The sequence below is a fragment of the Musa acuminata genome, chromosome BXJ2-7 (genome assembly GCF_036884655.1).
Source record: "Musa acuminata AAA Group cultivar baxijiao chromosome BXJ2-7, Cavendish_Baxijiao_AAA, whole genome shotgun sequence".
NCBI lineage: Eukaryota > Viridiplantae > Streptophyta > Magnoliopsida > Zingiberales > Musaceae > Musa > Musa acuminata.
This window is the reverse complement of record NC_088344.1, coordinates 26,510,663-26,537,710: the sequence shown is the minus strand read 5'-3', so window position 1 is coordinate 26,537,710 and position 27,048 is coordinate 26,510,663. Positions and strand designations below refer to the sequence as shown.

Sequence of the window (27,048 nt, the reverse complement as noted above, 5' to 3'; positions counted from 1 at the left end):
GTAGCAACACAAAATCGTTTTTAGAGATGAATTCCTTAATAGATCAATCTTAAATGAAAACCAACATGATCTATGAAGTGTATAAGAAATTTCATTCAAAAAAATTACAAATAGATGGGTTAAGACAACAATATGCGGCTGAAATTTTCTGCAGCATAGATTTTTAAGTATAGCAGATTGAACGTAAAAGATTAGTGGTTTATATTGAGAATTTTTTGATAAAACCAAAGGAAAATCTACTGTTAGGAAGTTTCAAAGCTATCATAAAAATTTCGTAGAGATTTGGATAGAAACAACGTAGTATCAAGATCAAACAAACAGTGCTATGCGGTTGAAATTTTACAGTACAGATTTTCAAGTATAGCAGATTAGACGTAAAATATCAATGTTTTATATTGAGAATTTTTTTGACAAAACCAAAGGAAATCTGCTGTTAGGAAATGTCAAAGATGTCATAAAAATTTCGTAGAGATTTGGATAAAAAAAAACACAGTAGCGAGATCAAATAAACGGTGCTATACGGTTGAAATTCTGCAATGTATCTTTCGTCGTAGAGATGAAAACTTTATGACGAAAAGTTTATGTAGCAATATAGGAATAATTTTTTTTTGGATTTTTAAATAAGGATAACTAAATTGCAGCAGCAGTAAGGTAGAAAACTAGAACCTATTGTAATTTACGGGGAGATCAAAGGATGATCCATGGTGGTGGAGATGACGGCGGAATTTGGCGACGATCTTTTAAGCAATTGTGGGAATTGCTTTGGGCGGTTGTGGAGGGTTGATGGATGGCTGTGGAAGGGCAGTGAGATACCAAAAACGCTACTCTGATACCAGGTGTTAGAACCCTTGCAGATTCTAAACTTGGGGTTGATCTCTTTAGGGGATCGGCCTCTTTGGAACTCTATTGGGGTTCCTTCCTCCAAGTTGCTGCTCAAAGGCTGCAGAAAAGATTCATCTATTGCTTATCAAAAGAGGAGGAATACATGACTATTTATAGGGTTTCTAAACCCTAACTCATAATAGGACTCCTACTTAAGACTCTTACTTCTAACCAACTCCTAATAGGACTTCTACTCAAGACTCATATTCCTTTACAACTCCTAATTCTTCTCTAAGAAATAACTTCCTAACCCTAGCCAGCCTCTTCACCTCTTTAATAGGGGTCGGCTTAGGTAGGTTTTACATGAATGTCCTTCTCAATTAGGACTCTCCTAGCTAGAGTCCTAACATACTACCACCTAGAATTCCTGGGAGACTGAGTCTCCTGGGTGATGCCACCGTTAGCCAGGAATTCTGGGTCGGAATGGGCTGATCCATTCAGCCCAATTTGGGTCTGCCAAGGGCCCAATTAGCCTCAGATTAATTTAATAGGATCACCTCCCAATCCTAACTTAATCTACATGCTAACTATGACAATTAAGACATTAATACTGTAGATCGTATTCCGGTGCATCAATTGCTTCTTCCGACAAGCTTCCGGCGAACTTTCGGCAAACATCCGACGAACCCTCGGCGATGCTCCGGTAGACTCCCGGCAAACTCTTGGACTTGCGACGATCCTCTTGGCGAGTTCTGATGAGCTTCTTTGGCAAGCTCCTGGACTTCTCGGATTGTTCCCATAGAACTTCCGACGACCGTCCGAATTTTCGACGAACTCTCGAACCCCCAACGTGATCTTGGTCTTGACTCCGGCTTAACACTTGCTGCATCTATCATAGTTAATCTTGCATATTTATCTCAACATACAAATTAGATAACCAAATGACAATTGACTACATCATCAAAATCCGAGATTCAACAGGGAACACCTCGGTCGCAACCCCAAACCACTATTGGAAGTTATTCAATGACCCTAGGTTCTTGCCTCTTGGGACCAACACAGGCTAGCTTCCTGTCTCAACCGAGGTGTTTCTAAGCCTCACCCACCAAGTCTAAGCGTTGGCAAGGATGATGCGGACTATCATCCCCCTCATTCCCCAACTTGCTTAGTAAGAAACATCACCCCAACTATCGTTGCCGGGGGACCGGCTGAACCCCATCACCGCACCACGGGAGCCTTTTCTAGTCGACTAGTAACCCAAGGCTATGGATGACAATCCGTCGGTCGAGGAGCAATCGGGAGGCCCGAGACCGATGCTAGAGCGTAGCGCCCCTAGTTCATGATGCATCACCTCGAGCTACCTCGAGCCCGATACCTTATCATCTGACTCGGTATACTCTCTTTGGGCTCAGTTATATCAATCAACCGATGCCTAGATGAGGTCCAAAGAGAGTTCCACAAATCGAAGGAGGAGCTCGGGAAGGCCTCCTCGGTAGGGTCCCCCTTTGTGCAGGAGATCCAAGACAAACCAATACTCTTCAACTTCTGCCTCCCCACACTCAAGGCCTACGAAAGTGGTTCCAACCCGACAGAGCATGTTGCTACCTTCTAGGCTCAAATGGCCCTATATGGCACCTTCGATGCCCTAATATGTCGGGCATTCCCTACCACTCTCTGAGGCCCAACTCGGATGTGGTACAACCAGCTTAGGCTGACCTCAGTTTCATCTTTTGACCAACTTGCTAGGGATTTCAAGCTTAATTTCTTGCCCAGCGCATGATCCAAACCATTCACGGTCATGCTCCTTAGTCTAAGCTAGAAGGATGACGAACCCCTTTCTCACTTCATCGCATGCTTTGCTGCCAAGATTCGAGGAGTCCTTGCAATCATCAAAACTTACACTATTTCATATAAGCATGTCTTTTTCATTTATGCCAAATCAAAACATGCATCATTTTTAAACCCGAAAAAGTAACTTTTATTATGGCAAAAATCGATAATTCATAAATAGTAAGAATCATCATGCATAATTTTGAAATATAAATTTATTAAGCATGATCTCAAATTACATTATTTCATCAAGCATGATTTCATATTTTCAATCAAAATCATTTTGTTTATTTATCATAAAATATACATTTTTTATGATTATTTTTAAAATCATTAGAAAGGTAAGCATGATCCAATTTTATTTTTGTATTTTCATTAAACATATAATTCAAAAAAATATTTAATTTTCTTAAACTAAATTAAAAATAAGTCATGAAAAGTATCATGTAATTTCAAAATAAACTAAAGGTATTTTGATTATCTCATCGTCGAATGTCGTTAAGGTGTAGTTTGCCACCTCGCCTTTGTTGATTTTCTCCTCGTCTTCGGAGGATCTCGCTTCATCCCAATTTGTGTTCTTCTTCTTGTATTCAAAGCAAGTAGGTGCATTCTTTTTGTTCTTTAATTTTTGTTTCATGAAGTTTTTAAATTTATTAGTGAGGAGTTTATGTTCAATATCACTTGAGCTTATGCTCGAGTGGTCTTCAAATGTTCTAAGTACCAAATCCTTCTTGTTCTTTGGAAGGTGGTTTTGTTCATCATATTCATCATGTGCATTGTGCACCATTTCATATGTCATCAATGAACTGATAAGTTCTTCAAGTGAAAAAATATTTAAATCTTTTGTTTCTTGTATTGCCGTTACTTTCGATTCTCAAGTTTTAGAAAGTGATCTTAAGATCTTGTTAATAAGTTCAAAATTCGAAAAGCTTTTACCAAGTCCTTTTAGACTATTGATGACATCCGTAAAACGGGTGTATATATCTCCAATAGTCTCATTTGGTTTCATATGAAAAAGTTCAAAATCATGCATTAAAAGATTGATCTTCGAATGTTTTACTCTACTTGTGCCTTCATGTGTGACTTCTAATGTGTGCCAAATCTCAAAAGTCGTTTCGTAAGTAGAAACCCCATTAAACTCGTTTTTGTCTAAGGTGCAAAATAAGGTATTCATAGCATTTACATTTAGAGAAAATGTTTTCTTCTCCAAATCATTCCAATTATTCATTGGAAGAGAAGACATTTCAAATCCGTTTTCGACTATGTGTCATAAATCGAGATTCAATGAAAGCAAGAAAATTTTCATTTGAGTTTTCCAATAAGTGTAGTCTGTCCCATTGAAAAAGGGAGGACGAATGAGAGAGTGACCCTCTTGAAAGCCGAAAAGAGCCATTTCTATTTGAGTGTCAAACCAAATTAGAAAATGAGGCTTTGATACCAATTGTTAGGATCAAGAGGTCGGCATTAAGAGGGGGGGTGAATTAGTGCAGCGGAAAAATCACGTCTTCAAAAACTTTCGTACGATAAAATCTATTTACATTGAAAACGATTTCGGAAACTTAAAAGCGTATGGAAGCGTAGTGACTAAGTAAAGTAGTTTGCAGTATGTAAATGGCAACAATAGAAATGCAAACCAGATTTTAGAGTGGTTCAGTAAATGTGACCTATATCCACTTTCGGCTTCCTTCTCCGACGAGGTCACCGACGTCCACTAGAGGTTTTCCTTCAATAGGCGAAGACCAACCACCTTTTACACCTCTCTTCTCCTTCTTTGATCTCAAGCAGGATAAAGTGGAGGACATTCTGGTGGTCACAAGATTGAATATTAACTAACTACTCTGACTATAATGATCTCCTAGTTTTTGATGTTCAATATATATGTACGGTTTGTATAGAAAAATCGAGGTACATCGTCACTTTTTTTTATTGACATAAATAAAAAAATAATAAATTTTATTTATGATATTATGAGAGTCTCTTTAAATATTTAAAAGTAAGATTGCATACATTGATCCTCATTAGACTTCACATCGACGGGAATCTCGTGCTCTGGATATATATTTTTTAATATTTTTTTATTTTTTTATATCTCTATATATCTACAAATAAAATAATGTTAATGATGTCCTTTCTTAAAAAAATCTAATGTTTGCATCATCCTTTGTGTTTTAAAATAAAATTATACCCACATCAATTAATTTGCTAAGCAAGTACTATTGATCATTCTTGAAATACAACAAATGCATAATTACTACCCCACATCGATCGACTAATTTGTCATAAATGTAAGTCAAGTACTATTGATCATTCTCAAAATAGAACAAGTGCATTCTTGCGAATCACAAGTTGTGTCCATCTTGATTATAGTCTAAGCAATTAAACATTAATGAGAAAATGTGGGCTTTCCTTGATAATTGGTTGATAGCGGTAGACAAGCTATTATAACTAAACACTTGATGTTTAAAACCAGTATATTTTTTTCTCCTGTTGATGTATAGGTCCCTGTTGATTGTTTACTGGTCTAGGCGTGAACCAGTGCATAGACCAAACCCATTTCCGGTGGTCTGACCCAAAAAGAAAATAAATGGTGACTTTTTTTTGGGGACACTTCTTCCAGCGTTTGTTCTTCCTTTCTTTTCCTCTCTCCTATGTACTTTCTTTTTCCTCCTTTCTCCATCACCTCCTCTACTGCCTTTCATCTTCCTCTCCTCCTTCTTCATCTTCCTCTTTCTCCACCACCTCCTTTTCTTCCTTACAAGATCTTCCTCCTCCCCAGACCCACTCTCCCAGTGCAATGGTATGTTCCTGCATATTATGTGCCAATATGATGGAAATTATTAGATGATTAGATCTATACCGGTTTGGTAATTGATCGACATGGGTGTTGTTTCCAAAATTGCATTCCTTGATTTTTGATCAATATATCAGCACACTAGAAATTAGATCAGTATTTAGTCAGGAAGATATGTATCTGAGCTGCTTTTAAAATAAATTCTATTTATTCTTGAGAAATATGTAATTTTGATATTACCGACAAACGTTAAATACCTCAAGCACTGATTGCAGGGTCCATTTTGAAGGCTTTAGTCTCTCAAAGAAAGTCGGAGAATTGAAAAAGCAGGTATCTTCTTAAAGCATTATTCTTTTATTGATCTTTACAATTTTGAAGCCAATCTCTAGTTTAGATTCTCTTATTGCAGGGATGACTGCATCAAATTTCCAGTTGTTGCAAAAGCATTAGTGTTCAATAGGATTGTTGAAGAATTACACAAAAAAGAATACATGTTGTTTTAATTGTGCGGGTTATTTTTAAGTGGTTCATTAACTTTTGGTTATGCACAAGGAAACTAAATGTGTGTTGTGTGTATATATATAGGTGGCAGCATAAAGTACATGGTTCTGGTACATTCATGGAATCTTCTTAGAGGCATCTTCCTCTTCAGGCTCCTCAAAGGTATGCTCTTTGTACGCTCCTTAAAGGAATGCTCTTAGTTTGCTCCTCAAAGGTATGCTCTTGGTGTATGATCTCTTGTTTGCTTCATTTTCATGCTTGTTGTTTTCATTAATTATCTTGCTTTATCTTTCGTTCATTTTTTGCTATAGTAACATAAGTGGTGAAAAATGGAGTAATAAAGTTCAGTGATATCATAGGTTATACATATATGGATTTTATTTTTTCCCAGAAAAAGTTCCAGGCAAGCAAAATCATAATCTTTTTCCAAGGAAATGAATCAAGTTGAATTTTTTTATCCATTAGATGCATCAATGAAGTTACAACACAATTTGAGACAAAGCTTTCTTCATTGGTGTAATATAACACGAAACTGTCCTAATTCCTTTTAGTAAAGATTTAAAACTTTTACAAAGGGTAACATTTCAGCAGGTATAGATGCAAAATACATATTTTGTTATCTTCAGTCAGGTCAAGGGTAACATTAGATTTTGTTGACTTCCTATTTACATCGTATCTAAATATGTAAGATAGTTAAGTAGTTTGAAGCCATTATTTCATTTATTATGGAATTTCCATTAATTAACAGATGCATTCATAATACTACTTCAAAATACTACTTTAATACCTATGACTTTTACTACAAAATCACTTTATGATATCTTGACCAGAATCACTTTATTCTAATGCGAAAGTTAGGATGTTCGGGTACTAACACTACAAGTCATTGGACATGCAGGCTAATAAATCGAACTCACTATAGCAAATAGGGACAGCATGGGTCAGGTTACCACAGCTACTTGACACGCCTAAATTGGTACTTGACAGCATGGGTCTGCTTAAGCTGGACTAAGATATTTGTCAATTGGTTTCAAATGGGTACAGGGAGGAAAATAGTTGCCAAGTTGGACTTATTATGAAGGGTATGGGTACTTAGATATTCATTCAGGTTTATGATTGAATTAGGAAAACATCACATGTACTCGACTTGTTGTAGTAATTTCTGCTACATTTCATGACTTCAAAAATTTGTTTGTGATCCATGTACAAGAGCATCCGGTAGGTTTTTGCACTGAAGATAATTAGCAATGGCTGCGTTGGCCAATTAACCAGCATAGGTGCATGATTGAGTAAGAGAAATTCAACTTAAGCTATAAAGCAGTATACATGCCGTTCTAAGGAGAAATTTCTGAACAAAAGGAAGAGATAAAAGGCTAATGTTCTTTATGTTGAAACCTATTTGGCATTTTTCACTTCAAGTAACGATAAGAAGAATTCTTCATGATCTCGTAAACAATAAATAAGCCCCTCTGTACTATAACTATAATGTAGAATTGTAGATATTATGATATATCATCGGTAATTGATCTCTATGTTATTCTAGTTCTTTACAATTTCAAAACTAAACTTTGGGACAACCATGTAGTTTGAACTTTGAAGGTAGCCTTGGAATTGAGCTCCTGGTCTGTAATGTATCCATCTTACCAGACTACCTTCTTGAGATACGATTGTTAGCAGGATCAATAAGAAAAACAGTAAAGTTTAAGTCAATTCTACTAGCTACTCTAAATTTCATAATTTGAACTAAACACACACTTATATAGGTCATGCATGTGTATAATTACAGGCCTTGTCGAAGCAGAAGCTACAAACACTTGTTTGGATCACTTGTAGTTCAGTGGTTTCCTGATTGTTTTTGCTGTTAGCCATATTATTGTCGCAAATAACTATTTTGAGGGATAGACTAAGAACTAAGTATCCTAATAGTTTATTTTAAGAATCAAGCAGTACCATCTGGACTGAGACATTATTAGTTGTCAGATACAGAGTCATTTCTGACACCATAGCAGTTTTCATATGGGATACCGCATGATAAACACCTGCTTAAACTGCTAAAACCACTTCTATTATGGGAAACACTTTTTTTTGTCCTTTCTTTCAGTTTGTTCTCCCATCAGCTGTAATCCTTAGTACATCCTAGTGAATATATCTCCAAGCACCTTAAATAAGTTGAAATTTTGGAGTTCTTCTAAGGAAATTTTAATACCAAAGTATACAAAGATCGTTTTAAGGAAGAATGTTAAAGAAAAAATTGTTAGGTGTTTCGTAATGTCTCTTTTTCTTTTGTTATATTTGAAGCATTGATGAAAAATTTTATCCTTCTGATTTAAGCACTGACTTAAGAGGCTGCTTGGACCAAAATAAATTCGAAGGGTTCACAGGTTATGTTAGGCTTTCTTTCTAAACGAAGTTTTTTAAAGATTCGAGATTGTCTTAAGGTGTTCGATAGGCTAGATAAACATTTTTTTCTTTTCTCCAGGAAGAGATATTGGTATCTATTTCCAATTGTTTCTTTTTCTTTTTTGTAACTAAGTTCTTGAAAGATTGGATTTTGTGAAAGGTCGGAAGTCTAAGCATGCTTTCTTTCTCCTAGAATACACATGATGCAAAATGTAACTTTTCAATTCTGGTTTTCTTTTATTGTTTTAATCTTAGCAGGATACATAACATGCAACATGATTTGACATATTACTTTTTTCATTTTTGAATATTTCTTTTCTTTCTTAGCTCTTCCTTGAACTAATTTATCGATTTACAAAGTTCAACTTTAATCAAGAAGAAAAGAGCCGATTGTAGAAGAAATACTTGAGGAGATAGATAGTATGTTATAATAAAAACAACAGAATTATTAGACTATACGATTTAGTTTCAACTTGAATACAAATTACTTGATTAAAGAGGAGAGATGGGATTGTGAAATCGTGAACTGGGTAGAAGAGTGATGATCCCTTGCTTTTTCTCCATTCAACAGATTATAGGAGATTTTTTTTTTTATAAAATCAATGAAATTTATACTTCTAAAGCTATAGAAATTATCCTATGACTGTTGTCATTTTAGTTGCGCAACTACCATAAAGCTATAGAAATATCCACTATTGTCATTTTAGTTGCTTGACTACCATTAAACTTTAGAAATATCAAGAGAACAATGATGATTATCTTTTAAATTGAGGGACAAGAAGTTTCTAAAAGTAAAAAAAAACAGAATTGATACATTGAATTTTTATTTAGCATTAGATTCAAACCCTTTGTTTCAAAGGTAATTCACCAAGAAGAAATAGGCAAGTAATACGACAAGCTCTTTTTAATGCTGCAGTGAGTTAAATTAAAATCAATGAGTTAAAATTAAGAAAAATATCATCAAACAATTTATGTCTTCCTCGACCATTAGACAAGAGACCCAAGATTTTAGCCACTAACCTCTCATCTCATGTTGCTCTCTCAAAAGTTGTTAGGTGAATATAGACCATTTTATGGTATTTTGTGTCTAAGGTGCCATCGATGAATGTGCGTGCGTTTGTTATTCTTGTTCTATTTTTCTGACAAAAAGAAGAAATCTAGGCTTCTTGAGTTGTGCAGTAAAGTTCCTTATATAAGTCTGAAACTTACTTTTTCTTTTTACCTTTTGTTGTTTTTCTTTGTTGGAGTTGAACTTTCTATCTAGAACATGTTTTTTTCCATTCATTCTGGTTAATATTTGGAACAGCTTGTTTTGCTATTATTCCAATCAAATATTCATTTGGACACAGTTAAAATGGCTGTTGTTTGGTGGTGGTAGGTCTCATCAAGCCATCGACTAGTATCCCATTTCGTTTGTAGTATATTCTAAGACTAGTGATCTTTCTTTGACAGTTTTTTGTTGAATGCTTCTTCTATTTGTTCTTTTGGTGTTTTTCGTCCAACAATGTCGAACTTTCTCTTCATATAAGTTATTCTTTAGACAATATTTTCAAGGGAGCGAAGTTAATAGCGATGGTGGTTGTTGTTCTGTCTGCAATCCTTTTCCCTTTCTATTACTGTTTTGGTTGAAAGCGTGTCAGTTATATCCCTGCATAACTTTGTTAATTTTGTACCTTTTTCTATGTGACGGTGATGATATGCCAAACCAATATTACTTTGCTAAAAAAAAAATCTGGTTGAAATTTAAATGTGTTCTATACATTGAGCCAATTTTATGCTGAGCAATTGTTTTAACACTTTTTAACTTACAATATAATCTACAACAGGAGAAATCTAAGAATCATTTGTACGGATGTGGATTGGCTAATTTTTTTGTCGGCATAGATTTAAGCTTGCATTTCTTTATTTGATATCGCCAACCATGTTAAGAAAGAAATTAATTTGAAGCAATTTCATTGTATTTTGAAATTCCAAGAATGTACAAGCCTAAAGAAACTTGTTCATGTAGTCTGAATGAGTGCAAAATCTGTAGCATGTAACTGATGTGATGATCCTTTTTTTGTTAAAGAAATATGTAGCTAAACCTGTGGTTGCTTGGTGTCTTTTGTTGCGTTGTATATGAAGATCATTGTTAGGTGTTTGTTGTATGAAGCTTGTCTTTTATTGCATCCTTTCCTTGTGTATGAAGCTTTGTTAAATCATCTGAATGTTGCTGCAATATTTAGATTCAAGAACTGGCTACGAGGATCATTTTTTTAGATTGCTGAAGAAGAGGTATCGAGATAGAAAACTGTATTGATGCCTTTGTTCCATCGAGCCATTGACTAGTATCCCATTTCGTTTAAGGCAGGCCAAAAAATATCGTGAAAAGATTTTTGCAAAGCCAAGCCTTTCTTTTCTCTGGAGTCAGTTATGGCATTAAATAATGCAAAACATGCACAAGCTTTCATTTTTTTCCCTATGAAAATGATATCTTAAATTTGTCATTGTGCAGGATGGCTCTAATCTTTAGCAGGATGAAATGGAGGATATGCTTGTGGTTAGGACCTTAGATATTGTCTGCTATGGTTGGAGTCATCTCCTATCTATTCTTGATGGTGTAAAGCATATATGTAAAAGATATGTGAATAGACCTTTACATAGTTTTATTGGCATTAATAATAAAACCCTAAAAGGTGCTAAACATTATATCTAATGTTCTCTAATTTTTTTATAACTCTATATGTCCAGTTATCCACATATAAAATAATATTAATAAAGATTTTTTAAAATATTCTAGCATGTGCATTAGTTTGATTATAGATAATTTTGCCAGATAGCTCTGATCTCAAGCAAGATGCAGTGGAGGAAATGCTGGTCCAGGTATTGGCTGCTATGTTTTGCAATGTGTCTTATTGTCCTAAGCTAATTAGGAAGTGTTCTTTTAGGTTCCGTGGAGTAATGTAGTTTGCTTACTTGATCTAATTCCATAATATGAAACTTAAGTGTGGTTTGATTTGTGTTTCTTTGGTTTTTTTACTTTGTCATTTTGAAATTTCCATCAATGAAACTGTTCGTGTTTTCTTAGTAACCTGGATTACATATGAAGAATGCTTTAATATAAGCTATTTAGTCATCAAGCATTTTGTTTCATTCTGTAGATGATTAATGACTCCTGAGTATGAATACTTAAAAGTATAAGAAAATGCTAGAATCAATCTCCATTATGTCTTTTCTTTTGTGATATTTCCTCTTCCCTCGACGATAATCTAATGTTAGGAGTATATGGGGTTATTAAGTCTTGAGGGGCTTTGAGAAGTGCTTTGATGTAAAGGATGAACTAGAGAGTACATTGGTTTGACCAAAGTTTGGTGTATCTAATCACTAACTTCAAGTTGGTACTGTGCCAAAAGCTTTTTCCTTATTCATGATATCTGTCTTAACATGAAGAATTAATAATTTCATTTTGTCAGATTATATGTAGAGACATTCTTGATGGTAGTGTATGCAATCCAGGTTCGTAATTTCGTACTATACCTGAATTTCAAGCTTTGCTCGATACAATACGATATGAACATACCGAGCGGTATCTCAGCTTTGCTCGATATAATACGATATGAGCATACCAAGCGGTATCTCTCGGTATATATATATATATATATATATATATATATATATATATATATATATATAATGTAAAAAATAAAAAGTAAAGGGCTACGTTGCCTCGGTGACGTTACCTCCTTTTTCTTCTCCTCGTCATATTAGATGAGGAGAAGATGTTGTCTTTTCCTTATCTGTGGCGTTCGGTGAAGACATCGAAGGCGGTAGATGTCTTCGGCCTTCATCGCATTCTCTCGGTCTTCTCCTCATCTACGGTGCTCGGCAAAGACGTCGAAGCCCACAGACATCTTTGGCCTTCGGAGAAGAATGCAGTGAAGGCTGCAAGCATTTTCGGCCTTCGACGAAGAACGTGACGAAGAAGTTGAGCTATCGCCTCTTCGTTACCTCTTAGATTAGGATTATCAACGGAGGGTGGTGTCGGATCGGGAAGCGTCAAGGTTCTTTCGATTCTCTCTCTTCTTCGAGCGCCTTCTCCCTCTTCTCCCTCGACGCTTCTTCTTTTCTTGTAGTAGCCAGGCCACAACCAGGTTGATATTGTTCGGTGGCAAGCGGTCCACGTATCGATCTATTGACAAATCGGTACCAAGCGGTATCATTCGAAATTAAAATATTTAATGTAATCTTTGGTAGACCGGTACCGAGGTGAATTAGTGTTTTTATAAAATTATGATTTTAAAATTTTTATTTGATGAAAAACTTATATCGAAAGTGTGCTTAACTTAGAGTAAGTGTAATAAGCAATTAAATCAGAAAGCAATAGCAATGAAGAGCAGAAAGGAAATGCATACTGAATTTATAGTGGTTCGGTCATCGCGACCTACGTCTACTCTTGATTTCTCTTTTGTCGAGGTTACCGGCATTCACTAATGATCTTTTTTCAACGGGCGAAGACCAACTATCCTCTTTATAACTCTTTCTCTTTTTTACCGATTTAAGAGAGAACATTTACAAGTCTCACACCTCTTTTAGAATGAGCTCTAAACTTTAAAGAGGAGGGGAACACTAAACATTTTTTAAGAGTTTACAACTTAGGATCACAAGCCTTTTCGTTCACTTTTCTTGTTATCTTAAGCAAGAATGAGTGGGGCAATTATAGGCCTCAAATGGTTTAAAAAATGGAGCCAAAAAGTCTCATCCCTAGGTTTTCGGGGTCCTGGTGGTACTATCATCAGTGTTGGGCGGTACAACCACCTACAACATTAACCATTGGCGGTACTACCGCTTGACACCATGGAAGACCATGTATTGGCGGTACCATCGTCAGTCTGGGCGGTACCATCGCTGGGTCTTCCGGAAAATGTACATTTCGTACGTTCCATCTCATAGACGGTTCCATCACCTAGTCTGGCAGTGTCATCGCTTGACCCAACTGTGAGTCATTGAATAGGCTCAAATTAACTCTAATTCAGGTCTAATGGGCCCCTAATTGAGTTAGCATAGTTATACCCAAAACTTACTCAATTTAGACCTAAACTACGACGATCAAGATAAACGATTACAAGACAAGAGTTCTATGTTGTCCAACATATCATTGGTTCTTCTTAACTCCTAGTGCATCATGCTTTCCTTCGATGTATTGTTTGATCCTTCGGCATGTTGACTCTCGCAACATCCGATCTTGGCGCAATGTCTGATTCTTCTAGCCTGATGCTCGATCTTTGACTCCGACCCAATATCCGATTCTTTTGCTTTAATCGTTTTGTCTTTCCAAGATCGAAGTTAGTCCTGTATCACTTTTCTCAAACGTTGATTAGATCACAAACTCATCAATTAATTTCATTATCAAAATTCGAGATTTAACATCCCGCTCACCATCACCTTGTTGGGATTATACGACTTGCCGTCGTCGAGCGTCACCTCCTCCTTCTCCACTTGTTCCTTGACATCTTGCTGCCATGGATTTTCTTCTTATCCTTGTTCAATGTCTTTCATGGGCACGACCTTGCTCCCATTTATCCTTCTTCTTCTTGTTTCTCCGCTCCATTGTTGTGGCCCCCGCTACCATCGTTTGCTGTGGCCCCCGCTACCATCGTTTTCTTGATGCCACAGCTCTTTGCTCCCTCTTCTGCAAATAGGATTCGGCCCAATATATAAAGGCTACGAAGCACACAAATGTGCCCTTAATTTTCATTTTATATTGCTATGATTTTTATATATTTTTTATATATTTAATACCACTCGATACTAAAATTAATTATTATATTTTTAGGTATATCGTTCGGTACGTCATATCGTACTATACCAAGCAAAGCTCGTAACATTGGTACAATACAAAATTTTAATCCTTGGCTTACACATTATTACTTAATGTGTACCGGTCTTGGAATGATAATAAAAGAATGATTATTCTGCTGTTCAACAGTAATAAAGATCTATTAAGGATGATTTGTTCTTAAATCGATTAAGATTCTAGAGTCGTAATAATCAGTTGTTAAGTGATAATTAACAATGGTACATGGAAAATTTAGATTATATAAGTTAAGAATTAAGACTGTTTCCAACCCGATCAGCTTGTAATAAGGGATAACTGACAGAAAAAATTTGAAGATGGATATTCCAATATTAGACTAAGAAATGGATGTTCTAGTGTGGTTTAATTTGGCTTACGAGCTTTACATGATGATTTGAAGAGGTATATCATCCTAACCTAGATGTTTAGTGTACCAACCCTCACTTGGACCATTACTAGTTTGCTTGACACATGATTTTAGCTGTTTCAAGTTGAAACAGTTGAAACATCGTGGTATCGTTCATCAATCCCTGGTTAAAGGAAGATGTTTTGCCAAAACCAAAATCCATCATGTTGACATATAGATCACATGTAAATCGATAAAACATTATATGTCAAGGAGGTAGATGCAACTGAAAAGGCAATGTATGGCATGAATGCATATTTATAAGACATTATATGTTCTTGTTGTGGCATGTCATATCTAGCTTAGAATGGTTGGCACCACCTTGACCATTAATGGTTTTAGACCTAGGTTTGATTCGAAGCTTTCCCCATTACAAGTAGTCAAAGAAAGATCATAGTGTTGCACTTGAGCTACATGCTTTCCTGGGTCAGATTTGTGATTGTCTTGGATATAGTTGCGTGTCCAATTATGCTTCACTATTATCTTGCTCCATGCTGCAATTTGGGGTTTATTTGGGGAAGATGGGGGGGGTAGAGAGGTTGATTTGGGACGGAAGGCTAGAGGGTTCGCCATCTTTTCTTAGGTGCTTATGTGTTAAATGTCATCAATCTTTCCACCATATATTCCTTTCTTATATTTGCATCTGGATTTACCCTCCTTCACGCTGCCCGACGCAAACCCGTGTGATGATTGGCTATACAGGTGGGGAAGCTCGCAGTAGAACCACATGTGGATTCCGGTCGCTTCAAAGGTTAACGGATGGGAGTAACAACCTTGGCGTCCACGTCTCATCAGTATCTAGTGTCATTGACTACTGCCCACAGTGTAGCGAAGGCCAGGTGATACAATCCATAGTCGGCCTCTGCTGCAGTTGTCGGGAGAGCCATGGCCTTCTCATCAGTATCTACCCCGCCGCTGCAGCTCCCTCACAAATTGGACACCATACGATCCATGGACGAGCTCAAGCAAATCCAAGCCGCCATCCTCAAGACTCCCTCCCTCCAATCTCCTCCGGTCCTCGCAAAGATCCTCTCCTTCTGTGCTCTCTCCTCCTCCCCACACATCGCCCACGCCCGGTCCCTCCTTGCCCACATCGATAACCCGAGCCTGCTCATGTACAACACCGTCTTCCACAGCTTGTCCCGTAGCAACAGAAGCTCGGTCTCCATTTCCATAATGTTCTACGAGGACATGCTCGAAAAGGACCTTCGTCCTGACAGTTTTACCTTCCCTTACCTTCTCAAGCTCTTCGCCAATTCCCAAGCATTGCAGGCGGGGGAAGCCCTTCATGCTCATGCCATCAAGATGGGGCTCGACGCCAATGTGTTCGTTAGGAACAACCTCATGAGCTTGTATGCTGTTTGTGGGGAGGTCCGTTCCATACAGAAGTTGTTCGATGGATTTCCTGAGAAAGACTTGGTCTCTTGGACTACTTTGATCTCAGGGTATACGAAGGCGGGTTTGGCAAAGAAGGCGGTAAAAGTGTTCGAAGAAATGATGAGTGAGAACTTGAGAGCGGATGGGGTGACCATGGTGGCAGTGCTGTCGGCTTGTGCGGAACTCGGGGACTTGGAACTGGGGAGGAATCTGCACCGGTACATCGGTGCCCGTGAGATCGACATGGATGTCTTCGTCGGCAATGCTTTGGTGGACATGTACTCCAAGTGTGGGGACGTCGATTCGGCTTACCAGTTGTTCAACGAAATGCCTGTGAGGAATGTCGTCTCCTGGAACTCCATTATCTCCGGGCTTGTTAACAATAAGGAATTCAAGCAGGCTTTGGAGTTGTTTCGCCAAATGCAGCGCCAAGGCATCGAGCCCGACGCTTTCACGTTGGTCGGGGTGCTCAACTCGTGCGCGAGCCTCGGAGCGCTCGATCTGGGCCAGTGGGTTCATGCCTACATCAACAGGAACGGCATCGAGGCGGACGGAATCACGGGGAACGCCTTGGTCGACATGTACTCCAAATGTGGAAGGATAGATCGGGCCATGGAAGTCTTCGGCGGCATGGCTCACAAAGACGTGTACACCTACACCAGCATGATCGTCGGGCTTGCCATGCACGGCCGGGGAGAGGAGGCGTTGGAACTCTTCGCCGCCATGTCATCAGCCGGCGTGAAGCCAAATGAAGTCACGTTCGTCGGCGTCCTGTCGGCGTGCAGCCACGCCGGCTTGGTCGACGTCGGCCTCCGCCACTTCGAGAGCATGTCCGCGGTGTACGGCCTCGCACCGCAGATCGAGCACTACGGTTGCGTGGTCGACATGTTCGGACGAGCAGGGCGGCTCGACAAAGCACAAGACCTAATCTCGAGCATGCCGATGGAGCCCGACGCCTTCATCTGGGGGTCTCTGCTGGGAGCTTGCAGGAACCACGGAGACGTAGTACTGGGTGAGACCGTGGCGAAACTCCTCCTCGATGTCGAGCCTCAAGAGGAGGGAGCTTATGTCCTCATGTCCAACCTCTACACCGCTGGAAATCGCCGCAGCGACGGACTCCGGATGAGGAAAGCAATGAGGGCGAACAAGGTGAGGAAGACGCCGGGATGCAGCCTGATTGAGATAGACGGCGTGATTCACGAGTTCAGGAAGGGAGAGGAGTTGCATCCACAGGCGAAAGAGGTATACGCAATGGTGGATGAGTTCGCCCATCGCCTCAACATCGACTCTTCACAGGACGAAGCACGTCACCACAGCGAGAGGTTGGCCATGGCATTCGGATTGATCGGTACGAGGCCCGACACGCCACTGAGGATCGTCAAGAACCTCCGAGTGTGCCATGATTGCCACAGTGTGATCAAGTACGTGTCCAGATTGTACAACAGGGAGATCGTCCTCAGGGATCGCTACAGGTTTCATCGGTTCAAGAATGGGTGGTGTTCATGTAATGAGTTTTGGTAAACAGCAGGTAATAGAACACGAAGGAGATGAAGTAATATGCACATTACCGCGGCAGAAGAGGCGGGTCATATCATCGAGCATGTAGCGGGTCCGGTAATTTGCATCCCTATCTCCACACAACACCATGCAGGTTGCAGGTTGCGGATCAAGAATATAATGAATGAGAAATTGATCTAGCAGAAGCGACTGTCATCTGCAGTGAGCTCCTCTCCGTTGGAGACGAAGTCAAAGAGGACAGGAAAGAGATTTGGAGCAAGAAGCGAGAGAGAGAGAGAGAGAGAGAGAGAGAGAGAGAGAGAGAGGGTTGGAAGCGACAGGAAGAACGAAGCAACTGATATCGGCAGGAGTTTACCATCATTATATATATATATATATATATATATATATATATATATATATATATATATATATATATATATATATATATATATATATATATATATATATATATATATATATATATTCCAATTATTAAGAACATCCTTATTTCTCATAACCTCTTATCTTTATTTTATTATAATTTATTTTATCCCTCAATCAATCATCATCATAAGCATCGAAGTTGGAATCTTAACTGCATCCCCTAGGATCATCACTTATTATTTTTTTTTAAAAAATTATTAGATTAATGAATTACATCATAGTTACAATTATGGAAGAAATTCCATCTTTGTCTTTTTCAGCTTTTGTTTTTTTTAATGCTCCTAGTAAGGCTTGTATGTGTCATCTAATCTGTTATAGATGATAGTAAATACTCAAAACACTTCAAGGATTTATCCTAACATTTAAGTTAGAGGGAAAAAAAAGAAACAAAAGATACAGTGCTTTTTTAATGAAATAGAAAACAATTTTAAATTGTTGATAAAAGTTAAAATTTGACTGGAGAGAAATCTTTCTTATCCTCTTTCCTAATAAATCTCTGTCCAATAAACACTATAGAAGAAGATAGGTCCAGACCTTATGCTGATGTAAAAGATACTCGGTCATGAGAAATTAGGGCTCAAACTAATCACCAACTTTCTTCTTGATCTGTACCTATCTGTGCTTGTACCTTCAAAACAAGTGAAGTTCTAAGAGTGAATTTTTGAGAATGCAACTTCTAGTGACAGAAAAAGAAAGCAGAATCAGAAAAAAAAAAGACCTAAACCATAACCCTCAAGTCATACCTGCTCCAACACCATTCAACTACTACCACAACATTTCCAGCCAAAGCACAACAGTTGTGACAAAATCAATAAGCTAAAGAAATATACAATGCCTTCGTTTCATCAAAACACAACTCAGTAACAAGACCAGGCATATCCAGCACATAATATCAGCAGCAGAGTAAAACAAGCATGACAGTTTGACACAGCTCCTGCACGTAACAACTCTATGTTGCAAGGAAAATACTATACCAGTAATCGGTAAAGCAAAGTCTTCCAGAGGATGAAACAGCATTTGAACAGTTATAGATACTGAAACTTAGTTACAACACTCCTTAGAAACACATGCTTGCTGTTGGTGATGTAACTGACGATGAGCCTGGGCCAGCCACCTTAAGCGGAAGAGACTTCCAGACTCTTGCCTCATCGTCACCGCAGTTTCCGCTTATTTTGAGACCTATCGCTGCCTGGTTCATGTTGCTTGGGTCCTTGGCTGCTGCTGACTTAAGCTGGAGCCACTCAGCCCTCGAACCAATTGTCTGGCCTAAGATTGAAGCTGCTATGGTCAGTGCCATAGTGGTCTTGGGCATGACGACTGACTTCCTGAGCATCGCAATAAATGGCACGGCTGCATGGACCGCAGCAAACCACTGAGGTGAGAACTTTTCGGTATGCACTCTCCACACACCAAGGGGCACATTCGCAGCCATGCCTAGCAAAGCAACCGCCAACATTTTTGCATGCAATGGCTGAGGACGGAGAGTCTTCACCAGGGCAGTACGAGCTAATGCTGCTCGGACAGCCACCACAGCAGGGGGGCATTTTAGTTTAATTCCAGGTGGTGGCTGTAGTATCTTTGCTACAAGAGGCAAGACACCACTCACTGCTCTATAAGACTTTGCAATTGGGCATTGCCCTGTTCTGAGCCACTCATAGCTTAATGATTCATGTGATGTGCCGCCACCTTCCCTCTGAAACATGTGTACCAAAAGAAAGTGGATGGGCACAATAAAGTCAAATGATAATATATATATGTGCATGTAAAAGAAATTTTGCATCATTTTCTCTGAAAGTTGAAAGAAAAAGAATTTGGTGACTCGATCACTCTAGAAGGGGATGTCAACTCATATACCTTTCATAAAAAAATTTTAATGCGAAAATTTATGGAATTAACAGTCCGGATGATCACATGTGATGATTATATATTTGGGCTGTCAAGTAACTAATGTAGCTAATAAATATACAACTTAATTAAAAATTCAAAATGAGGGATGAATGAAGCAAGAGCAGGTTCCTGACCTGTTGAGAATGATCCTTCTTGGAGGATTTCTTATTCTCGTTCCACTTTTTTGAGAAGAAATCAAAACCAAAGGGTCCTCCTAGGCCAACAGCTGAGAGACCAATTGAAGCAGCTTTCCATGCCTAGGGGTTAAACTGCATGACAGGCATAGGTTCCACATTCTCCTCATGCATATATGATTTGTCTGAAAGTGGGAGAACTCCATTGTGCCCATGGAAAAGCTTGAATGCCATATTGAAACTGGGTCCATCTTCAAAGATTGGACCCTTTGCTCCTTGTATCTAGAAAGAAAAATAAAGGAGATAACAGAGCGGGAACATATGTCATCCATGTAATTTCTATCGTAGCATGCAAAGATAGAGCATAAACTTACTGGGAAAGGAGAATTAAAAGATGCTGAGAAGGAAAAGTTTGTTGGCTCATTAATATTCCTCAGAAATGGACACCTTTGAGCATCCGGATGAGAGTACAAATTCTCAGATGACCATGATTCACATAGAAAGCCACCAAAGAGCTCCATCTTTGAGTATGTCTTGTGAGAAAAACAACAATTTATGTCTTTGAGTATGTCTTGTGAGAAAAACAACAATCTTTTGTGGAAAGACAAAAGATAACAACACACTTCCTAAAGTGATCAGCTTTGAAACTTCTAAAGATGCTAGATGCTTACACAAAATTGAGAACAACAACAACAATCTTTCTGCACTGTCTATGGAAAGACAAAAGAAAACAACACACTGCATAAAGTGATCAGCTTTGAAACTTCTAAGTCTAACGATGCTGGATGCTTCCACAAAAATGAGAACAACAACAACAATCTTTCTGCACTGTTGTAAACACAATACATTTGGGTTGGGCAAGAGCTAGGGGGTGGACTTCTATGTAAATTGCTTGGTGCAGAAATCAACACTAGGGATCAGCTTATCCCAATTGATCTGAGTGCAAACTAGTTCACATTACTGATATGCCATATATAGCTTCTTACTATATTAAACAAAAGTCAAGTCACCATAAATGGCAAATCATTAACAATGTGGAACTTATAAAACATGTTGACCAAAATCAAATCTAAATACCTCTTGTTCAAGCTCACATGCATCCCGGATATCTTAGTCCATTATTACAAAGAACAAAGACAAAGCATATGTGCCATTCCTAGCTGCAGGGAACACAGCTTTACGTGAAAAGGAATGTCCTGTACATGAGATGTCTCCCAGTATCAGGTGGGAGAATCAATATATGTAATCCTTACCCCTGCATGCAGAGAGGAAGTCTCATAGTTTACTCATGTTTTTATTTGCATAGGTAAATAAATGAGGACCATAACAAGCCATTCTAGAATTCAAGAGATGAGGTTAGCAAATATAAGGAAAGAAACAACCACCATACATGTACAACCATATGTATGCATTGTGATAAAACTGTAAATGGAATAAGTTGGGTTCAATCAGAATCCTTCATAATAATATTATTCTTCTCCTATCATATATGACAATCCCATAGCTAAAAGTTTGTATCCAAGCATATCATCATTAGATCATAAACTCTTATTATGGTATATCAATTTTCTCAAAACATATGCAAAATACCATTACTATTATTTAAAAGAATAAACAATATCAAATTATGGTTTTCCACTCAATTTACCTAATACTCAAATGATTAGATGAGGTCATTAACCAAATTATTGGATTAACATGCTAGTCAATATCCAACTAAAATTGGATGAATTATCATTCAATCAGGTCATATCAAATTGATTAATAGGCCTAGATACTGTATTTAGTATCTTACAATTCTATCACTTGTATGGGAATAAACGGTGCCACAAACAGTGAAAACAATCATAAAATGGATGACAAACTGCATGAGGCCCCTACAATGCAAGCTCTGAATTGCCCCCCACAAGGGGTGGGCATGCTTTTACCAGTCAGACTCGAAGTTGGAAAAGAGCAACCTTACGAGAGCATCAACAATCACTCTCTAGGAAAAGGCAAACATGGAACCAAAAGACCCTGTGAGATGGTAGATATATTATATTGTATATTTACAATATTAAAAAGAAAATAAACTTCTCTAGCAAAGTAAATCCAATTGAACCAATAAGAGTTGTTTACATGTGAATCTAATTAAAGCACATAATGATAAAATACAAAAGACAAAAAGAAACATAGGAAGTTCAACCAAAATTTCTTTCATGGAGATGTATGGAAGTTCAAACATTGTAGTAGCCAAGAAGGAATTCTTCTAGAGAGAAATATCAATGTAAAGAATGTGGAAGAACCTAGCTTCAGGAGTAAAATCAGAATAATTTTATCTGTAACATGAGCCATGGTGAGTACTGAGTACCGATTCCATAATGTCAAAATTGCACGCAGGACTAGGACATGTGGCATACATAACCCACAGAAAATAATGAATCTGAGTAATTAAATAAGTTCTGGTTTAGGTGCAATGCTCAGATACTACAGGCAAAACATTCAGGAAAATTTTGATTGCCGTAATAAATATGTTTGAATTGTTTCATTTGAAAGAGCAGTTGCAGTAACAAAAGAACACTAACCGAACAAACAATCTACCCACAATAATCACTGTGATGGACTTTCTTAATGTTGAGATATTTACCAATTTTACACGTTGGTAATACACATTCAAGAAAGCATTTTCTTCTTAGAGACATTCAACTTAAATGGCATGAATGACAACCAATGCTTGAAATTGAAAAACCCATCCATAACTAAGATAAGAAAGTTTTTCACTAACCAGTACCCGTTCCTTGCTACAATATAATCTTCACTGTTGGATAATTTTCGTTTTGAAATTATACATGTCAAACAGTATTCCAACAAATGCAACCTAATTTATTACATCCAATCGTATTTCTTGATCTGATCCATGCAAAAGACTTGAAACAACTCAAATATAACCATGGAACAATAACTTATCGATCAACTAGGATAAAACTGCAGGTACCTATATCACCATTTATACCAAAAGGAAAAGAAAAGCCGTCCCACAAATTTCATGAAATTTCTATCCCTGCAGATTCAGAATAAAAATCTCCAAAGACTAGCAAAGCCACAATTCAGGCATTCATTAGAACACAATCACAACACTGATATGAAATCAAAGGTTTCAACTTCCTTCTGCATGGGAACTTCGAACTCCATAAACTAGTCAAAGATCCAATCTTTCCTACCAATCTCAATCCAATTCAACCATCAGACATCAGAAAATAAAATAATAGGGCAAAAATACTTATGCCCACAATTGCCACCAAAAAAATCAGTAAGAAGTATTTCCTGGAAGCGCACAAACTCAGGATTCAAAGAAATGACAAAGATCATACGGCGTCAAAATAGTTAGTTTTTTATCACAAATTTCTTGTAAGTAAAATATTTGTGGCTAAATATTTATTTTTATTGACATTTTATGATTGGTAATTGTTCCATAAAAAAAAGGATATTCTTGCCTCAAATTGGTTAACTCAAAAGACCAGGAGCCTTGTCTAACCATGCATCACATTCTTGTTATTTTACTAACCATGATTCATGAAGCCAATCCCAGATATCTCTTGCCAACTAAATCCACTCCCAACCCTCTGTTAAATGTAATATTAGCTGAGCAACAAGCATAACTCTGTTTTAACACATAGTTGGGAGCACTATAAGCCAGCAATCACTCACAGAAAGACTCATTTCTGCTGCTAAGAATCAGACGTGAGTGTGTGCCAACATGCTACAGATCACTGGATCAGCAGTTTGGCTTTTGGACCAGCACAACTCCAAGAGCGACAATGGAGGCATACACAAAATTGGGCGTTCTCTGCGCCACCTTGCCCACGACCGGAAACCCCTCGGTGGCCCTCTTGGCCAGCAGCGCTATTGTCGGCACCAACACCAGTCCAATCAGTAGATTTTGCCCCACCGACCTCACGGTATCGGCCGTAAGCTTCCTCATCAGCTCTGCGAACTCCTCGCGGTCGAGCAAGCCGTCCAGGTTGATGTCGTACTCCTGCACGAAGATAAAGCGTGGTCTGAAGAACTGTAACGATGGAATGAGGAGGAGAGTTGCAAACCAAGCTGACCTCCATCATTGCTTTCAGCTTCTCCTTCGAGGGGGGGTCGTTGTGAGGCCCCGGGAGGAACTTGTTGATGTCACTGCAAGGAGCAAGCAGCAGGAAGAGGGTCATCATCGATTCTTCCTTAGAGAGAGTGTGTGAGAGAGCAGGGAGATGGTACTTGTAGGCGTAGAGGACGGCGATGTATAGGTCTTGGAAGGTGAGCCGGTCGTCGTGCGAATCGGTTCTGATGCGGTCGAAGGCCTCATCAGCAATCTTCCTCAGCTGCCTCTCGCGCCATCCGTTCCCTGCTCCTGCTCCTGCTCCTGCTCCTGCTCATTCAAAGGCGAATAACTCTTAGAAGGAAAGTGAGAGAGGTTTGGGACGAGAAGATGGAGAGATAGGGCACTCACGTTGGAACTTGCCTCCGATGGAGGAGAAGAGCTGACCCATGGTGCAGTCGAGGGCAAAAGAACTGAGAGAAAGAGAGGGGGATGGGGAAGAGATAAAGAAATATGTTACCTTGAAGCCAGTGAACAGCTTACACGCGGCAACAATTGGCAGCACCGGAAGCTAAATATCTGAACCGTAACAAAACACGATCAAATCCAAAGAGATAAAGAAATATATATCTAAAGGGATAAATTTCAAAAAAAAAAAAAATCTGTTTTTTAAAATATTTTCTCGGCCTCCTATTTTCAGAATTCTCCAACTACGTTTTCTTATCTTTTTATCTAATACCCGAAATACTTCTAAGAGTACTCCAATTCATATTTTTATACTATATGATGATATTTTTAATAATATTTAAAAAATATTATATTATTATATTTTTATAGTGTGTTTTAGTGTTCTCTAACATGTTGAAAACAAAAACACTGTGTTACAGTGTTTTTTACTGCATAATAGTGCAGTGCTTGTCTAATATTATTGAAAACGCTATACCCCATCATGGAAATACTATAAACATAATAATGTTTTTATAAAATTTATAAAAATATTATGTTATAATATTTTTATACTGCATTGTAATATTTTTTTATATTACTAAAAACACTATAACATAATATAAAAATATTATAATTAGGCCGTTAATTTTATAAACAGATCCGAAGGAAAAAGGAGGAAAACAATATTCTAACTATTAAATAAAAAAATTAAGGGGGGAAAATGAATATTTTAACTATTAAACCCAAAAACCTAAGATTTTTTCTGGAAATTCGTCCTATAGAAATTTTATTTTTTATAATATTATTAATAATATTTACTAAATAGGCTGTTAAAAAAAAAAAACCCTTGCATCAGAAATTCACCTTTTTTTTTAACTTTAACCAGGAATTGAGATCATCTTGTGTGCAGCTGCATCGATGAACAGGAACTGTTCTAGCAGAAACTTATAAGTTCGAAGGCAAGACTGCACTAGAATACAATTACTTTGTCAACTCAGAAGCAAAAGGGGAAGAGAGGAACAGATGGAAGAACTTGAGTCTGTTGAAGGTGGCTAAGGAGATTAGCAACTATTCAATCTGCTGAACTGGAATCAAACTCAAACTTGTCTGTCACGGATACCCAGATTCCACTGAAGAACAACGGGGTGCAACAATTACACACACATTTGATCAACACACATAGTTTCTTGCAGATAGAATGCAAATTTACTAAATTACAGTGACAAGATCCGAAGCTCATTAATCTTTAACATGAATCATGCTATGAAAACATACCTCCAGTCGAAACGTTGGTAAAGATTACATCTTTCGAAGATGCTTTCCACGGTTTAAGCAACATATTGTTCGAGAAAGACCCAAATCCGGTAAAACAATCTGACCTTTCACGAGTAGAGAGATCGGCACGAGGAACAGAAAGAAAGCATACGGTAAGCAAAGAAAAGACTCGCGATCGGATCTTTCGGGAGAGGAGATCCCGCGACGCGGAGCCGCGGAAGGTCGAGATAGATGGTCGCCCTCCGGCTCCGATTCAGTTGGTGTAAGGCGGGATCCGGCCCGTCCGCGGGCGGATCCGGGCGGTCCCGACCTGCACCAAGCGAACTAGAGGCGGCGGCGTCCACCGTCGACGGCTGGAGGAGGGTGAGCAGGGCGGATCGAGTGGCCCGGCTAGACCGCGATAGTCGTGTTCTCCGCCAGTTAAGCGCGGAGTCTTACGGCAAATCAATCGCCTTTTCCAGGGAAAAAGAAATAAAAATCATTATTTGAGCCTATTTAATATGTTAGATCACCTTTTTCAGTTCTAACTATTTTCATTTGTATAATTAATATTTTTCCAACCTGATTATGTAAATTATATGATTAAAAATATTCTTTTTATGTGATTTAGTTGGTATATTTTCATCATCGAAAAGTACACTGTGATGAAGTGCTCCAAACACCCAATAAAATTTTAATTAAATATTAAACTTATTAATATATATGGGATGAATTTTTGAAAAAAATTCTAAGTTTGATATTTTTTATAGAACTTATCAATTTTAAATTTTTTTTATGGAGCACCCTTGATAATGTTAAAAAAATTATTTTATTCTTATTTTCATCGGATCCAAACGTCATATTTCACCTTGTATTAACGAATTATTAATAAATTGATTTGATTAATTAATCCATCGGATCTAAATTTTGAACTATCTTTAAAATTAAACTCTCTTACATTGACTAATATATAAGGCTAAATATGATATATGAAAATTTTAGTAGCTTAACATATTAAAATCATAATAATTAAATATTAAATTTCAGATTTTGATGATTAAATCAATCGATGAATTAATGATCTAATCCATGTGTTGAGATAAGTGATACAAAACTAATTACGATCGTGAAAAAGGTAAAACAATTAAAGAAGAATCGAATGTTAGATCGAAGTCATCAGGTCGGATAAATCAGGGGATACACCGAAGGATTGGATAATGTAGTGAAAGCTCGCTAGAAGTTCCCTAGGATTTCACCAAAAGCTCATCTGAAGTTTGCCAAAAGCTCACCGAAAGATTGTCGGGAGTTTGTCGGAAGTTCACCGAGAGTTCGGTTGAACAATTAACGTGTCAGATAACT

The 27,048-nt window shown here is 37.9% G+C and overlaps 2 protein-coding genes, 1 long non-coding RNA gene and 1 pseudogene across 4 annotated transcripts; 2 read left to right on the top strand and 2 right to left on the bottom strand.

Moving 5' to 3' along the window:
* Positions 1-5,224: 5,224 nt before the first annotated feature.
* On the top strand, positions 5,225-11,032 carry LOC103992073 (uncharacterized). The gene is made up of 4 exons (XR_672240.3): positions 5,225-5,449; positions 5,719-5,773; positions 6,029-6,106; positions 10,839-11,032. It is a non-coding gene; the product is annotated as an uncharacterized LOC103992073 (long non-coding RNA).
* A 4,019-nt stretch (positions 11,033-15,051) lies between these two features.
* LOC135617468 (pentatricopeptide repeat-containing protein At1g08070, chloroplastic-like) lies at positions 15,052-17,522 on the top strand. Its single transcript, XM_065117688.1, has one exon. It carries the CDS (start codon positions 15,469-15,471, stop codon positions 17,479-17,481), a length of 2,013 nt encoding a protein of 670 aa, XP_064973760.1. The 5' UTR covers positions 15,052-15,468; the 3' UTR covers positions 17,482-17,522.
* A 1,179-nt stretch (positions 17,523-18,701) lies between these two features.
* Positions 18,702-23,363, bottom strand: LOC135617466 (uncharacterized; annotated as a pseudogene).
* Positions 23,364-23,508: 145 nt separating this feature from the next.
* On the bottom strand, positions 23,509-26,157 carry LOC135617467 (uncharacterized). 2 transcript variants are annotated; one of them, XM_065117686.1, is made up of 5 exons: positions 25,300-26,157; positions 24,400-24,567; positions 24,168-24,318; positions 24,014-24,086; positions 23,509-23,940 (listed from the first exon to the last, which is right to left on the bottom strand). In XM_065117686.1, exons 2-5 carry the CDS (start codon positions 24,437-24,439, stop codon positions 23,680-23,682), a joined length of 525 nt encoding a protein of 174 aa, XP_064973758.1. In that variant the 5' UTR covers positions 24,440-24,567; positions 25,300-26,157; the 3' UTR covers positions 23,509-23,679. The 2 variants fall into 2 exon arrangements, with proteins under 2 accessions (XP_064973758.1, XP_064973759.1); XM_065117687.1 differs by lacking the exon at positions 25,300-26,157 and having other exon boundaries at positions 24,168-24,300; positions 24,400-24,679.
* Positions 26,158-27,048: the final 891 nt, after the last annotated feature.